Source organism: Gadus chalcogrammus, chromosome 8 (genome assembly GCF_026213295.1).
Source record: "Gadus chalcogrammus isolate NIFS_2021 chromosome 8, NIFS_Gcha_1.0, whole genome shotgun sequence".
Taxonomy (NCBI): Eukaryota; Metazoa; Chordata; class Actinopteri; order Gadiformes; family Gadidae; genus Gadus; species Gadus chalcogrammus.
In genome coordinates, this window is record NC_079419.1 from 11320913 (window position 1) to 11334663 (window position 13751).

The 13751-nt window shown below is 47.0% G+C and overlaps 2 protein-coding genes across 5 annotated transcripts; one reads left to right on the forward strand and one right to left on the reverse strand.

Moving 5' to 3' along the window:
* Positions 1-2562: 2562 nt before the first annotated feature.
* Positions 2563-6975, reverse strand: LOC130388124 (uncharacterized). The gene is made up of 5 exons (XM_056597473.1): positions 5918-6975; positions 4671-4986; positions 3853-3922; positions 3645-3762; positions 2563-3516 (listed from the first exon to the last, which is right to left on the reverse strand). The coding sequence occupies exons 1-5, from the start codon at positions 6030-6032 to the stop codon at positions 3293-3295; spliced, it is 843 nt and encodes a 280-aa protein (XP_056453448.1). The 5' UTR covers positions 6033-6975; the 3' UTR covers positions 2563-3292.
* LOC130388123 (uncharacterized) lies at positions 5056-12395 on the forward strand. Of its 4 annotated transcripts, XM_056597471.1 has the most exons (9): positions 5056-5312; positions 6762-7517; positions 7599-7670; positions 7776-7838; positions 8050-8080; positions 8307-9508; positions 9610-10665; positions 10772-10844; positions 10958-12395. In XM_056597471.1, the coding sequence occupies exons 1-6, from the start codon at positions 5207-5209 to the stop codon at positions 8494-8496; spliced, it is 1218 nt and encodes a 405-aa protein (XP_056453446.1). In that variant the 5' UTR covers positions 5056-5206; the 3' UTR covers positions 8497-9508; positions 9610-10665; positions 10772-10844; positions 10958-12395. The 4 variants fall into 4 exon arrangements, with proteins under 4 accessions (XP_056453446.1, XP_056453444.1, XP_056453447.1 ...); XM_056597469.1 differs by having other exon boundaries at positions 5056-6430; positions 8050-9508; XM_056597472.1 differs by having other exon boundaries at positions 6759-7517; positions 8050-9508.
* The last annotated feature ends 1356 nt before the right edge of the window (positions 12396-13751 follow it).

Genomic DNA, 13751 nt, shown 5'->3' on the forward strand with positions numbered 1-13751 from the left:
TCCCAGTCTTTATGCCCCGGATAACACATATGTTGTTTGTGGATTTAAATGATAATTTTTCATGTCAAAAGTTTGACCCTTTATTGTGCAATTGTTAAGTTAAAGGCTGGAGAGAAAAAACACAATGCGAAAGACTACATGTCTCGTATGTGCCGTCACGCTCCCTGCAACTGACGTGGACAAGACCGACAATTTCCTAATCGGCATAACTGAAACTCTCCTCATGCCCAAATTTATAATGGTTTTCACCTCTTTTGATGCTTTTATCGTCCCCTTGGAAAAACCTTACATTAGTTTTCCTTGCATGAAAAATTATCATTTAAATCCACAAACAACAAATGTGTAATCCGGGGCATATAAAGACTGGGACCAGAAAATAATTACTTCCTCTCCATTGAAACCCATTCATATTTTTCGATAGGCCTGCCGTCAGATTTAATTTTTAGTGGCAGTTTGGTAAAATTTTACTCTAAACGTCTCATGCCCACTGCCTCCGTCCGGGCTCTGACGACCCTGGAAAGATCCCCTATCCGTCAGCCACGCCTTCTGACGTCCTTTGACTGACGGTGCAGTGGGCACGAGGCGTACGCCGTCTACCCACTGCACCGTCCGTCAATGGATTGCGGAAGGCGTGGCTGACGGATGGGGGAGTAGTCTTTGCAGAGGCATACGTCAGCTAAGGCGTCATGCCCACTGCACCATCAGTCAAAGGACGTGGGAAGGCGTGGCTGACGGATGGGGGAGTAGTCTTTGCAGAGACATCCGTCAGCCAATCAAATCGCTTCCCGCTAACAACAACAAAGCCGGGTTCTTGCCGCTTCTTCCTGCTTGTTGCGTTGTCATTGCAAGATGACCCGCTTTCCCGCTTTCCAGTATCGTCAGAGCCCGAGTCGCGTCACAGTGCTTAAATTTGCATACGCAATCTGATTGGATGACGGATCCGTTGCTGCCGAAAAAGTTGAAAAATGTTCAACTTTTTGACGGAGCCGAAGGATCCAACGGAACGAACGGATCCACAATGCATTGCACGTCCGTCCCCATTCAAAGTCAGTGGGGATCAGTCAACGGACAGAGGCGTAACGCCTCATGCCCACTGCACCATCAGTCAAAGGACGTGGGAAGGCGTGGCTGACGGATGGGGGAGTAGTCTTGGCAGAGGCATCCGTCAGCCAATCAAAATGCTTCCCGCTAACAACAACAAAGCCGGGTTCTTGCCGCTTCTTCCTGCTTGTTGCGTTGTCATTGCAAGATGACCCGCTTTCCCGTTTTCCATTATCGTCAGAGCCCGAGTCGCGTCACAGTGCTTAAATTTGCATACGCGATCTGATTGGATGACGGATCCGTCGCTGCCGAAAAAGTTTAACGTTTCAACTTTTTGACGGAGCCAAAGGCTCCAACGGAACGAACGGATCCACAATGCATCGCGCGTCCGTCCCCATTCAAAGTCAGTGGGGATCAGTCAACGGACGGAGGTAGTGGGCACGAGGCGTTAGCCGAGTGAATGGGATCCGTCCTTTAACGGATGCAGTGGGCAAGAGGGGTTATCGCCACCCAACATAACTGGCCAGCCGCGTAAAGCCGTGGAGAGAAAGAAGAGAGAAAGATAATGCCGCGGATCGGTGTAGAATAACTTTTTGAGCGTCTCCCAGAGGAGGTGGTTCGAATCCCACGATAGCCAAACAAACCAAACCCTTATTTGATTTAGAATATTCTTATATTCTTTCTACAGCATGTGTAGATGATCCGAAACAATTCATTCTTTTCAACTATTTTCTACCTTTTATGTGAACTTTAATCACATTTTGGACAAATGTGGAAATAATTAATCTTTGAGGATAATACGATAATAAGACCTAAAGGATAGATAATTCTACTTTTACTTACTGTTTCTTGAAAAGTTTGAATTGAACTTAATGATAATAAAAACAACAATAATCATTAACAATATTAATATTACACAAATTATGCATGTAACGTACCACAATATGCTTCAAAAAGCAAATAATCCAGAAACAAGTTGTTGCCCTTTAATGAAAGTGTCAGAATCGGGTTTAAAGGGATCTGCTCTGGTAAATTGGTGAATAAAGTTAAGTATAGAAAAATATAGATAAGAGAATCTTAATAATTGTGCAAATAAGGTACTAATCTCCAAATATGATGCAACTGTTTTATGCATGATGGGCCTAATTAGGGAAGCATACAGCATATGAATATAAATGTTTGCTATTATTGTTTAATTTTCCATCACTATTTCTAACCATGTCAAGTAAAGAAAGTCAGTCATGTTTTCATGATATTTTATTGTGCATAAACACGAGCTGATTAATTAAACACACAAAATCAATACTGACATTGAAGATAAATAAAGATAATATGTAAGCAAATGAACAATAAAAATGTACAGAATATATTTAGTAAATAGTGTAAACATACACAATATTATGAAATGATTAGTCCAGGACTAATCATTTCATTTCAGAAAAGAGGAGTTGAGGAGGACTAATAGTAGACTAAAGAGGCAGAGTTGAGGAGGACTATTAGTCCTCCTCAACTCCTCTTTTCTGAAACCTATCGGCCCCTGTCTGCCTCAAAAATGTCTGACTGCTGGAACTCCATCCAGGTCAACTCCTTGGCCATGCCCTTGTCCTTGTAAAGGGACAACACTCTGGAGGGGCAGTATATGTATTTCCTGCGGATGTCAGGGAAACAGGCATGGACATGAGGGCTGCCAGGACCCTGCTTCAGTGGCTGGTGACAAAATCTGAACAGGCGACCTGTTGGACGCTGCAGTGCAGACTTTCTCTTTGTCCTCTCTGCCACATTCTTGCACGCTGCACTCCTCTCTTCTACAGCCTCAAGCTCCCTGGCAAAAAAGGGGGAGGCAGCAAAGTCCTCAAAAGACATCCTGGGGTCTTTGAGGCCTTCATCTCCATGCATTTTAAAGACCCGTGTGGAGCAGTAGAAGTACTTGACGGCACCTTTTTCTTCTGCTGTGGTTGTTGCTGCTGTTTCTGCAGGATCTCTGTCACGACCTTCTCCACTGTGGCCCGGCTCAGTGACTCCTCCGGGGGAGGGAGCCACAGCTGGAGGGTTGACGGTTGCAGGAGGCAGGGTTGTGACGGGTACACAGACTGTTTGGCTGCCTGTGGTCAAACTCTGCCACAGCTGCTGAGTCTCCAAAACCTTCTCTGGGCTAGTGTTGAGAGAGGAGTTGGTGTTCTTCAGCTTGGCCAGATGCTTTAAATATCTGGAGATATGTTGGCATGTGGTAGGATGAAGGGGGCTGTTGGGATCAGTGCACGGCCTCTGCACCGTGGCAGCATATTTCTGCATCCACCCTCTTTAGAATACCCTTGGCTCCATGGTGTTTAGCCAGAAGCCCATCGGTGGCTGCTCTCAAGGGGGCCGTCCACCGGCCGTGGTCCAGGACTTGAACCAGGCCTCCCGTCTTAATGGGTCCAGTGCGGGCGGCTCGAGGAGAGCAGGATATGGGCAGTGGCGCTACCCCTCGCAGGTCTTGGGAATAAAGCATATGTTTATTATATTGTTAATATTATTATTACAAGCTAATTTTATACAGTAGCCATATGTGAAGTTGTTTTTAACGGTTAACTGTTGTGCATGAGGAATGGTAGGTGGGTAACCTGTATCCATCAAAGAGTGAGACTCTTTGGCTGTGGCAGATGCTGGCATCAGTGGCTGGAAATGGAGGATCGGCACTGCTCCCACTGGGCTGTACTGGGCAGTGCCATCACTGGTCTCCTGAAATACAGCATCAAATATAATGATTGAGTCCGTCAGTCCGTCTGTCAGTGGGTTGGAAATTGACAGTGTGTGATTCATCTGGATTACCTGAGAGTCTGTGCCCGCTACAGCAGCAGAAATGTCATGCACTTCATCCTGGGCAGAGGAGTGCAGCTGTGTCTCCACTAGGCCTGCAGCGGATTCGAATTGTATCCGAATCCGTTCGGTTCGTTTACCACAGTTCGGAGCATTCTGGAGATCCGCGGATTTCGGTTTCATGAAGGCATTGCCTTATGTAGCGTATTTTGCCTACTGTAGCCTACGTCCGATACAAAAGGGTGTTTAGGACCCAGCGGAATGCATTCTCTCCAGTGCTGCCCGAGCCAATGAGACTTTTCCCGCCCCTCCCTTCAGCCTGTCAGCGTTCAAAACAAACTGGGCTTTTCAAGCGCACGATTCCTAAATTTAAAGAAAGTAATTGATACAATTATATTCTAAATATACGGGAGATAAATACAAACGGGTGATAAGCGGGATAACGGCCTTCGAGGTCGACCAGTTCGATGGAAATAATGGACAGGTAGAGGCAACTCTGGCTTCATGCTGCGCTCGTCGCCAGAGTTCTAAGCCTCGTCTGCCGTTATCCCTTACATGTTACACTCAGTGCACCATGTTTTCAAATGCATTTAGGGGAACATTTATTGCACAAAAAAGCCTTGCAAGTTGTCTGATTGCAGTCAATTAACACATTGCAAATAGCCTGTGGGTCTCATTCATTTTTGTGTTTCTCCCCCAAACCCTCCGTCAAAAAAAAGTCTGCCTATTTACTATCACGGACATGATCCTAATCCGAACCGTATCCGAAACCGAGGCCCAAAACGGTTATCTGAACCGAACCGTGGACACACTGATCCGTTTCACCCCTAGTCTCCACGGTTACAGCAGCAGAGGTGTTGTGCTGTGTCCTGTGTGTGTCCCAGTTTAAAACCACAGGACGACAGCCTGGCTCCACATACTGCAGACCGAATCTCTCCCCTGTGTCCCTGTTTGATATGTGCAGGGTTGGGTATTTTGTCACCCCTGTCCCCCTTTGACAGGCTGCGTTCAGTTCCCAAATGAGCAGAGGATCAAACACAGCTGGCAGCTCCACATCAGGCTGCTTCAGGTCCAAAAGCCTCTGAAAGAAGGGGCGTGACTTCGCCACTCTATAGAGTGGAGCCCTTCCGGTAGAGCCCATGGGACCTATGAGATCGAAAAATATGAATAGGTTTCAATGGAGAGAAAATAATTATTTTCTGGTCCCAATCTTTATATGCCCTGGATTACACATAAATTGTTTTTGTATTAAATGATACTTTTTCATGCAAAGAAAACAAAAAAAAATTCTCCAAGAAGTTTGATAATGTTAGGTTTTGTGTGAGGCTGCTTTGTGAACTACAGCTCTTCGCCGTTCTCGACGCGAATGATATACGTCACCACCCGCACTTGGAACTCCGGTACAAACATGGTGACCTCTCTGCTCCACTTCACCGCTTTTTTCCAAGGGGAGGATAAAAGCATCGAAAGAGGTGAAAACCATTATTAGTCGGGGCATCTGGAGAGTTTCAGTTTCGCCGATGGGGAAATTGTCGGTCTTGTCCGCGCCATTCGCAGGGAGCGTGACGTCACGAGACGTGTAGTCATATTCATTGTGTTCTCTCTACAGCCTTTAACTGAACAATTGCACAATAAACGGTCAAACTCTTGACACGAAAAATTATCATTTAAATCCACAAAAAATATATCTGTAATCCGGGGCATATAAAGACTGGGACCAGAAGATAATTACTTTCTCTCCATTGAAACCATGGGCTCTACCGGAAAGGGCTTGACCTCACCACTCAATACCCAGGTGCATACCTTCGAGCAACAATTATCTTGTCCAGATCTAAATAAAGCTACTGTAGGCCACATCGGTTCTAGGAATGAAAGTCTCCAGCGTCCGTGTCATATGCTCTCTGGGGCCTGTCGCTCATGCAGTCTTCCGGTAGCTCAGGAACATTCCCTGCACGGGCTCATGTCGCCATTCCAAGAAATCTGCCACGCAAAACCCGTCACTAATGGCAGTGAATAACAGGACTCCTACAGCAGCCCCCCAGACAGAGCAGTACCGGGACTGGGTGCAGAACAGTACCGGGACTTGGTGCAGACCAGGACCAGCAGATGTTGGTGTTCTCCGAGCCGCTTGGCGCCTCGTGGTATGAACCATGACCGGTCTGCGCAGTAATGAAGATCGATCTCTGGGACATAGTTCACCCCAAAGCTCTCTTACAGAAACCCAGTCTGAAATCAGAACGAAAAACACTACTGCCCGGTAGGTCAAGTGCCTACCGGGAGGAAATGGCACGAAAAAGACGTTGCATTGGCCGGGAATCGTACCCGGGCCTCCCGTGCGGGAGCCGAAAATGGTTAAGCTTAACTTCCTTAACTTTCCCCATTCATTCTCAATGGTAGTTCTTAACAGTACGGATGTAATATATTTCCTGCCACTGGTGGACATTTGGCGCTGTCCCGAGTTTCCGTTATTTAGGTTAGGTTATTACAATGGTCTTACCTGTCAACAACACTTATCGCGGACCTTCATATAGGATAGGCCTACACTTTTTAGCTGGATGGTAAAACGCGACGCTGCTTCAAAACTGAAATGGTATGTAGGAGAATATATAGTATTTTCGATCTTCAATACTATAGAGAATATATAGTATTGACGATCGATTTGATGTACAGTAGTCATATGCAACGTTAACGTTGTAAATCAATCTACTTTTGGTCCATTATTTGCTGTGTATAGTACTACCAATGTATGTCTTTTAATGTTTGAGCCAGTTTAACTTACTGTCTATTACTATCAGACATCACATCAATCAATGACATGGTGTCATTAATTATTAGTATTATCATCTGTTTTGTTATGTTTAATTATTTTTCTATCCTCTTCTTTCCTTCTCTCCTACTATTTTTCTCCATCTTTCTAGCAGCCTTTGCACCCCTTAAATTGTGTGCAGCTCCTGCAACTCACAGACACAAAGTAGTGTTTATTTCAGCCAGCATGAAAGTAAGGGTTATTTTCACGGGAAAGGTCAAGGTTTCTTTCCGGAGAGGGCCGACTGGGTATTTGAGGCAAGACCCATCAGTCGAGGCTAAGAGGATAAAAGACCACCCTGACCTCCAGGACAAGTCAGCGGCCCAGAATGAAGACCGGGTGAAAGACAATGCCAGGTCTGTCGTATTCATGAGAGGGGGCGATATATCAGACAAGCAGGAGGTGCTTGGGGAGTATGTCCTGCAGTTTGGGAAATACAAGGGAAAGTTATTCCGGTGGCTTGCAGAGAATGATGTAGGGTACGTAATATACCTCATCAAGAAGGTCAGGGAGGAGGAGAGAGCAGGCCAGTTTAAGCCAGATGGTCCCAAGAAGGACAGCTTGTTGTCACTCCTGCAGTACAGCTACAGCTTCCAGGAGATCAAGGACCTGCTGCTGTATCTGGACAGTCAGGTAGTAACACCACCAGCTAAGGATGACGAGGATAACCTAGTTGGTTTTGGGGTTCACACGAAGAGGACGTGGAGGGATGTTTGGAAGCGGAGAGACGATGGATTTTCTGCGTTTATCCTGCGACAGCAGTGTACGCCAGGCAGCAAAATGTTTAGGCTCCAGGACTACCTGAAGAGGCAGAGTGCTTCTGAGGGACGTGCTTCCTCTGGGCATGCAACATCGGCCTCTCATTGCCCAGGTGTGTTGACAATACAAGTGACCATATTTAGTCAAATTAGAATGTTGTGTGTGAACTCACTTATCTTTGCCTTTGTTCTAGCTTTCACAGAAATGGAGGATGATGATGAGTTGGAGAGGATGATGCTCTCTATATCCCCATCCAAACTCCAAGGTCAGCTGTGCAAGGCAACCTGATAAAAATAAATATATCCATTTTTGTCATAATACACATCCAGATGAATGTGAACTTTTGTTTGTTTGCATTTTCTCAATTAAGTGGAGGAAGGAGTTGAGGAATGGGAGAGAAAGATGCCAGCCACACCTATTCCAGGCCATCTTGGTGAGAACAACATATGCACACACACACACACACACACACACACACACACACACACACACACACACACACACACACACACACACACACACACACACACACACACACACACACACACACACACACACACACTGTCAAGTTATATTGCTGTTTAATGTTTTGTAAAATGATACATGCTTGTTATCTAACATTTTTTTCTGCACTGTGCCATCAGGTTCCCAAGTTGTCGGAGTCCCTGTGGTCAAAAGGTTTTATTCTTACTACATGACTACTGATTGTCCGGACATGAATTCGGATGATCTGTTCTACGTTTATTTGTTGGTTAAGCCACGTTCTGGCCTGTTTGTTACGCCATGTTCCGGCCTCTTTTAATGCCTCGTAGTATGAATACACACAGAGATGATAATACTAATAATTTTTTTCTCTGTCCCCTATTCTTCTTCCTCTCCCTCCACTACTCTCCATTACTCCAGCATCCTCTGCCCTGTCTAGAGTACCTGCTCTGTCTACGGCATCCAGGTCCTCTTCCGCCCTTCCTGCAGCACCTGCTCTGTCGGCGTCGTCGAGGTCGTCTACAGCACCCTCAACATCATATCCACCTCCTGCAGCACCCTCGGCACCATGTTCACCTGATCCACCACTCGGTACGACCAGGATGTGATTCGTTGGAACTGCTCTCACCATCAGAGAATCTGGATGAAGACTGAGATGGAGGCCTTGGGGCTTTGGCCAGGTTCTCGACCGGTGAGACATCCAATGAACATGATCTCCTTGTGGCGTTACCCACCTCAGCCTGAGCTAATTGACAGTGTTTACGAACTACCATCGCCCAACTACTTCCAGCTCCATCCATTTTTTATATGGAAGCCAGAGCACACCATAATGGAGCGAGTGAAGAACAATTACACTCTGCCCTGTCTCTATGGCTGTGGAAGTCCTTTCATTGTGTCATCAGGGGTTGGGCGACCCCGTGTAATTATTGGCTTGAGTGGCCAGTATTATATCCTGGCGTCACGGCTCTGTTGCAAAGGATGCAACAAGTTCTGGCACGCAGACAAGCCTCAATGGTTGGACATGTTGCCGAGCCGATTCACCAAGATTACCTTCAAAAAGGCAATTTGTAAGACTGTGATGGATGAGCTGCGGCGCTCTGGAAAGTCTCCAAATGACATGGCCAACCAGTTAAATGAGGCTCTCCACCTGAAGTATGAGCGGGCACATTTGGCATACCTGGAAAGTGTGAAGAACGTGCTGGATGGAGAGAGTGGACTGTATGGACAGCGAACCATCACAGGGGCAATGAGAGCAACATCAACTCCTGCTCCATTTGGTGGGTATGCGGATGGGTGGAACGGAGTGACGTTATCGGGGCATTACTTGGTCGAGTGCCTTATTCAGGAGTTCCACAGACAGGAAGACACCCTTGTTCTCCTCCTCCAAGGCACATTTGGTCAGGCCTTGAGAGCTGACCACACCAGGAAGGTGGCTCGGAAAGTGGTTCTTGCCTCAGGCACCATGTCATCATATGCTGTGATGAATGAAAATTGGATGATCCTGTCCTGGGTCATGCTTCAGACAGAGGGGGACAGATCCTTGGAACCCATGTACGAGGGGCTGTCCTGCCGTTACACCTCCGCAGACATCCCCAAAGCCAAATACCAATGGGTTGACAGGTAAAAACTAATCACCACCTTCCCCTTTTCACTTATTTACTGTTACTGCAACTTGAATAAAACAAAGTGCATCTTCAACATTATTCTCTCTGTGTGTGCAGGGACTGCTGTGCAGCCTTCAGGGTCGCAAAGTCTGGTCCCCAGGAGCACCTCCTCTGGGACTGCTGGAGAACCACAGATGATTTAGTGGCTGAGGCAACTTCAGGGCCCCTCAACAACACCTGTGCATCCCGCAGCAAGTTCAACAGCGACATTGACATCAAGCTGGACCTGTTTCATTGCATGCGCCGCCTCTCCAGAGAGTGTGTGTCAGAGCACCATCCACTGCACAGTCCTTTCTGCAGCTTTCACTATCGTGGACCAGACAGACCTGGAGAAACTTAAACAGGCATACGTCTTCTGTGGTATTGTGCCTGCTAATCCCACCAAACAGCACACCAAAGAGCACTGTCGCACCAGGATACCTGGTCCCCAAGAGCTGCTGGAGAGGGTTGAGCGCGTTTTGCAGCGATTCCATTTGGAGTCTGATCCCGATGGTATCCCGCTGTTTAAGCCGTCAATGTTGACGGTGTGGAGGATTCAGCGTTTTCACATCCTCAGAGGCTGCTTGAGTGACCCAGAGGTTGCAGAGGGAATCCTTTACAGATATGGCGGAACAGTGCAGCTCAACCATGTCAAGGGAGAGGGAGCTACTGTGCCCCTGTGGATCCCTGTGAGAGGTACATCACAGCAGGAGGGGTTCCATTTCCATCAGGCAAAATGGGTGACGGGTAACAAGGTCTCCACAGAACTCTTCCAAGCTCAGGGCATGATTGGTGTGGCTCGGTGGAATTTCAAGCGCCTTGTGGACCTGAAGTTGCCTGATGTGAAGCTGCCTGCAGTCTTTGATCCAGTACTGATGATCGAGCTGAATAAGCTCTCTGAGGTGCTGACAGGTCATGCCAAGTACCCTGCCTTGCGTGTTTCACACACTGACACAGGAGAAAGGTTTGGACTCCAGTATCTAGAACCTGGCTGTCGTCCTGTCCCGCTGGACTGCAGCAAGCACAAGACCCAGAAGGTTCCTGTTGCAGGAGAGAGAGAGCACCACTCCTCAGAACCGTCTCTTCTCAGTGAGACATTCACTGAAGACCCATCTGAGGAGACGAGGGAGGAAGGTATGTTCTACATAATAATGAAACATTATGTATTAAGTGTGGGTGGATGTATAATGTGTACATATTATTTTGACTAATGTAAATTGTTGATTACCCTATGTTTCAGGATGACCTCTTTGGTGTGGCTTCCCTTGGCTCACATGCAGTGGCCCAACCCTCACAGCCATTCAAAGTTCTAGGTAATTCCATTGAATTCTTTCCCCCTTAAAAATACTTTATTTATTTGATGTACAGTAAACTTGGTAAAATGGAAATGACACTCTCACTCTCTCTATCTATCTCTCTCTTTCAGTTCTCCCAGTCCCAGTGACGCCACCGATGCCCATGTCTGCCTCTCCACGTGCTGCATGCACAGGTCCAGTCAAGGCAGGCGGCCTACTTTTTGTCCTGGACCATTCCCGGTGGACACAGCCAATGAGGGATGCCATCGATGGCCTTCTGGCAAAGCACCATGGCCAGAAAGACCTCCTCGCCAAGGTGGATGCAGAGTATGCTACCCTTGTGCTTGCTGCCTCCAGAGATTCGAACAACTTGTTATATCCGACCACCAAACAGCACATCTCACGGTATGTGCAACACCAGGCCAAGCTGATGAACACAAGTTTGTGTCTGAACACCGGTCCAGACACAAGAGCTGTGGCATCATCTCACAGAGGGTAGTGAAACTGTTTGTGTCCCGGTGGTAACCCTCCCACCTGCACCTGTGAATCCGCCCAGCAGTAAGTCGCAAGAGCCCTCTCTCACAAAGGCTGAAATGGAAAACCTGGTCAAAGAGCTTGTGCAAAAGCAGCAGCAGCAGCAGCAGCAGCAGCAGCAGCAGCAGCAGCAGCAGCAGCAGCAGCAGCAACAACAACAACAACAACAACAACAACAACAACAACAACAACAACAACAACAACAACAACAACAACAGCAGCCTGTGCCAAAAAAAAGTAGGAACTGTCTTGCATGTGGCCAGCCTAAGTCCCGTTACCTTGGCGATGGCTCCTCCATTCACTTCTTTTACCAGGCAGGAAAGGTAAAGTACTTTATCGTAAAGTACTGCATCGGACCTATGTAGCAGAAGGCCTTACTGATCCCCTGCATGGAATTTCTTGACTTTGCTGCCACACCTTTTTTCAAGAGAGAGCTGGAGGCGGCAAAGCAGCGGTCTGCTGAGTCCAGGCAGGTAACAGAAGAGCGGGGAAAGAGAAAGGCCATGGAGCAGCTTCCCACTGGTCGCCTGTGTAGGTTCTGCCACAAACCTATAAAATAAGGCCCAGGCGGTCGGCATACACACACTGGGTTCCCTGGTGTGACCGGGAAATGCGTGTACTGTCCTTCAAAAGTTTTTCACCTGTATCAGTCAGAGGGGAGGACTTCGGAGATGTCTTGGGAGGAGTTCTGTCAGTCTCCCTTTTGAGACTGAAAAGAAGAGGTGGGTGGCAGAAAAGGGAAGGTGATTGGTCCGTTTGGAACACTTATAGTTATTCAATTTGGTTCATCTTTTATTATTTTTTTATTTTGTTATGGGTTTTTCTGATCAGATGCTGGAAATACACTACTTTAAAGGTCTACCTTAATTTACTAAGTTAATTTCTATGTCATTTTTGTTATTCATTTAGTTCATTTTATCTTAGCTATTTAAATTACGCTGTTTAGTGTGTGTGTGTGTGTGTGTGTGTGTGTGTGTGTGTGTGTGTGTGTGTGTGTGTGTGTGTGTGTGTGTGTGTGTGTGTGTGTGTGTGTGTGTGTGTGTGTGTGTGTGTGTGTGTGTGTGTGTGATATGTGGTTATTTTGAAATAAAACAAGTTTAATACAACCCTTGAAACTTGACTCTTGGTGTATTTATTTGTTAATTATATTAGCTGATTTCCTCTGGTTTAGGATTTAACTCTGTCTTAGGGGTATTTTCAACTACTCAAGCCTTCACTGTTATTTCTCACAAGTGTACACAGATTGATATAAGCACTTCAATGCCTTATATGAGCACTTACAGGCCTCATTGATTTAAGTTAAATGTTTTATTTGTGTAAAAAACATCTCTAGCTAAAGGTAAAAATAACATTCCCATTTTCACCTCAACCGGGATTCGAACCAGAGCTTTTTTATAGGCGCACACATTTTCTTTCTCTCTTCTGATTGGCTAGTCAGCGTTCTATGGCTATACGGGGCTGGCAACAAGTGTACACAGATTGATATAAGCACTTACAGGCCTCCTGGTTTAAGTTAAATGGTTTATTTGTGTAAAAAAAAAGCTCTAGCTAAAGGTAAAAAGGTAAAAATAACATTCCATTTTCACCTCAACCGGGATTCGAACCAGCGCTTTTTTATGTACGCACGCATTTTCTTTCTCTCTTCTGATTGGCTAGTCAGCGTTCTATGGCTATGAAAATTCAAACTATGCAACAATCAGCGTGGGCACCGCCCTCATTTCCCACGGTATCGTGTCTATATAAAGCGGTGTACCGTCACTCAACCTCCCTTTTCTCTCAGCACTTGTGCTTATCTGCTAGAATTGAGAACACTACAAAGTAAGAAGAAGATGACTTCAGCACGGATCTCCCAAGCCGGTGGCAGCGGCTCGGGCGAGGCCGCGGACAAACGGCCATTTTCAGAGCCACCTGAGAGCGCTCCTGGAGCTAGGTCCTTTTCAGGACTCCCATGCGCCTCCTGTCCCGCCTCCCTGGCACCGGGTGACGGGCACTTGGCGTGTTTTCGGCGCCGACCACGCCGCGGCTGCTATGGCGGCCTCCATCTCCTGTGTCGCTTGCCGGGAGCTGCCTGAAGAGGGGATCCTCTCCAGGCATCTCTTCTTTTCCCCTGCGGTGGACCTGGCTGACGCAATCGACCTGTTCAGGGCCGGCCCTGACGACAACGATGGCATCATCGACGACGACGCCTCCATGGACGACGTCTTCGGCGACTCGGCGTCCGGTTTTTCCCGCTCCCGGGTTTCAACCGCCACCGCCGTGCAACACTAGAGACCGCGCCGGATGGCCGATCTCTTCGGGGAGATCATGAAAGACTATCATTTCCGTGCTTGGATACGTTTTGTCCATGCATAGAGAAGCAACTTCGCTGCCTCCTCTTTGACGAGACACACG

Bases quoted from the DNA above. Each gene is read 5' to 3' on its own strand.
- LOC130388124 (XM_056597473.1), bottom strand. From the start codon at position 6,032: ATGTCCCAGAGATCGATCTTCATTACTGCGCAGACCGGTCATGGTTCA. The intron at 3,763-3,852 runs GTAATCCAGATG...GCTGTATTTCAG, and splicing joins TAGCGGGCACAGACTCTCAG to GAGACCAGTGATGGCACTGC. The intron at 3,517-3,644 runs GTTACCCACCTA...TTTATTCCCAAG, and splicing joins TCACTCTTTGATGGATACAG to ACCTGCGAGGGGTAGCGCCA.
- LOC130388123 (XM_056597469.1), top strand. From the start codon at position 8,532: ATGAAGACTGAGATGGAGGCCTTGGGGCTTTGGCCAGGTTCTCGACCG. The intron at 9,509-9,609 runs GTAAAAACTAAT...CTGTGTGTGCAG, and splicing joins AAATACCAATGGGTTGACAG to GGACTGCTGTGCAGCCTTCA.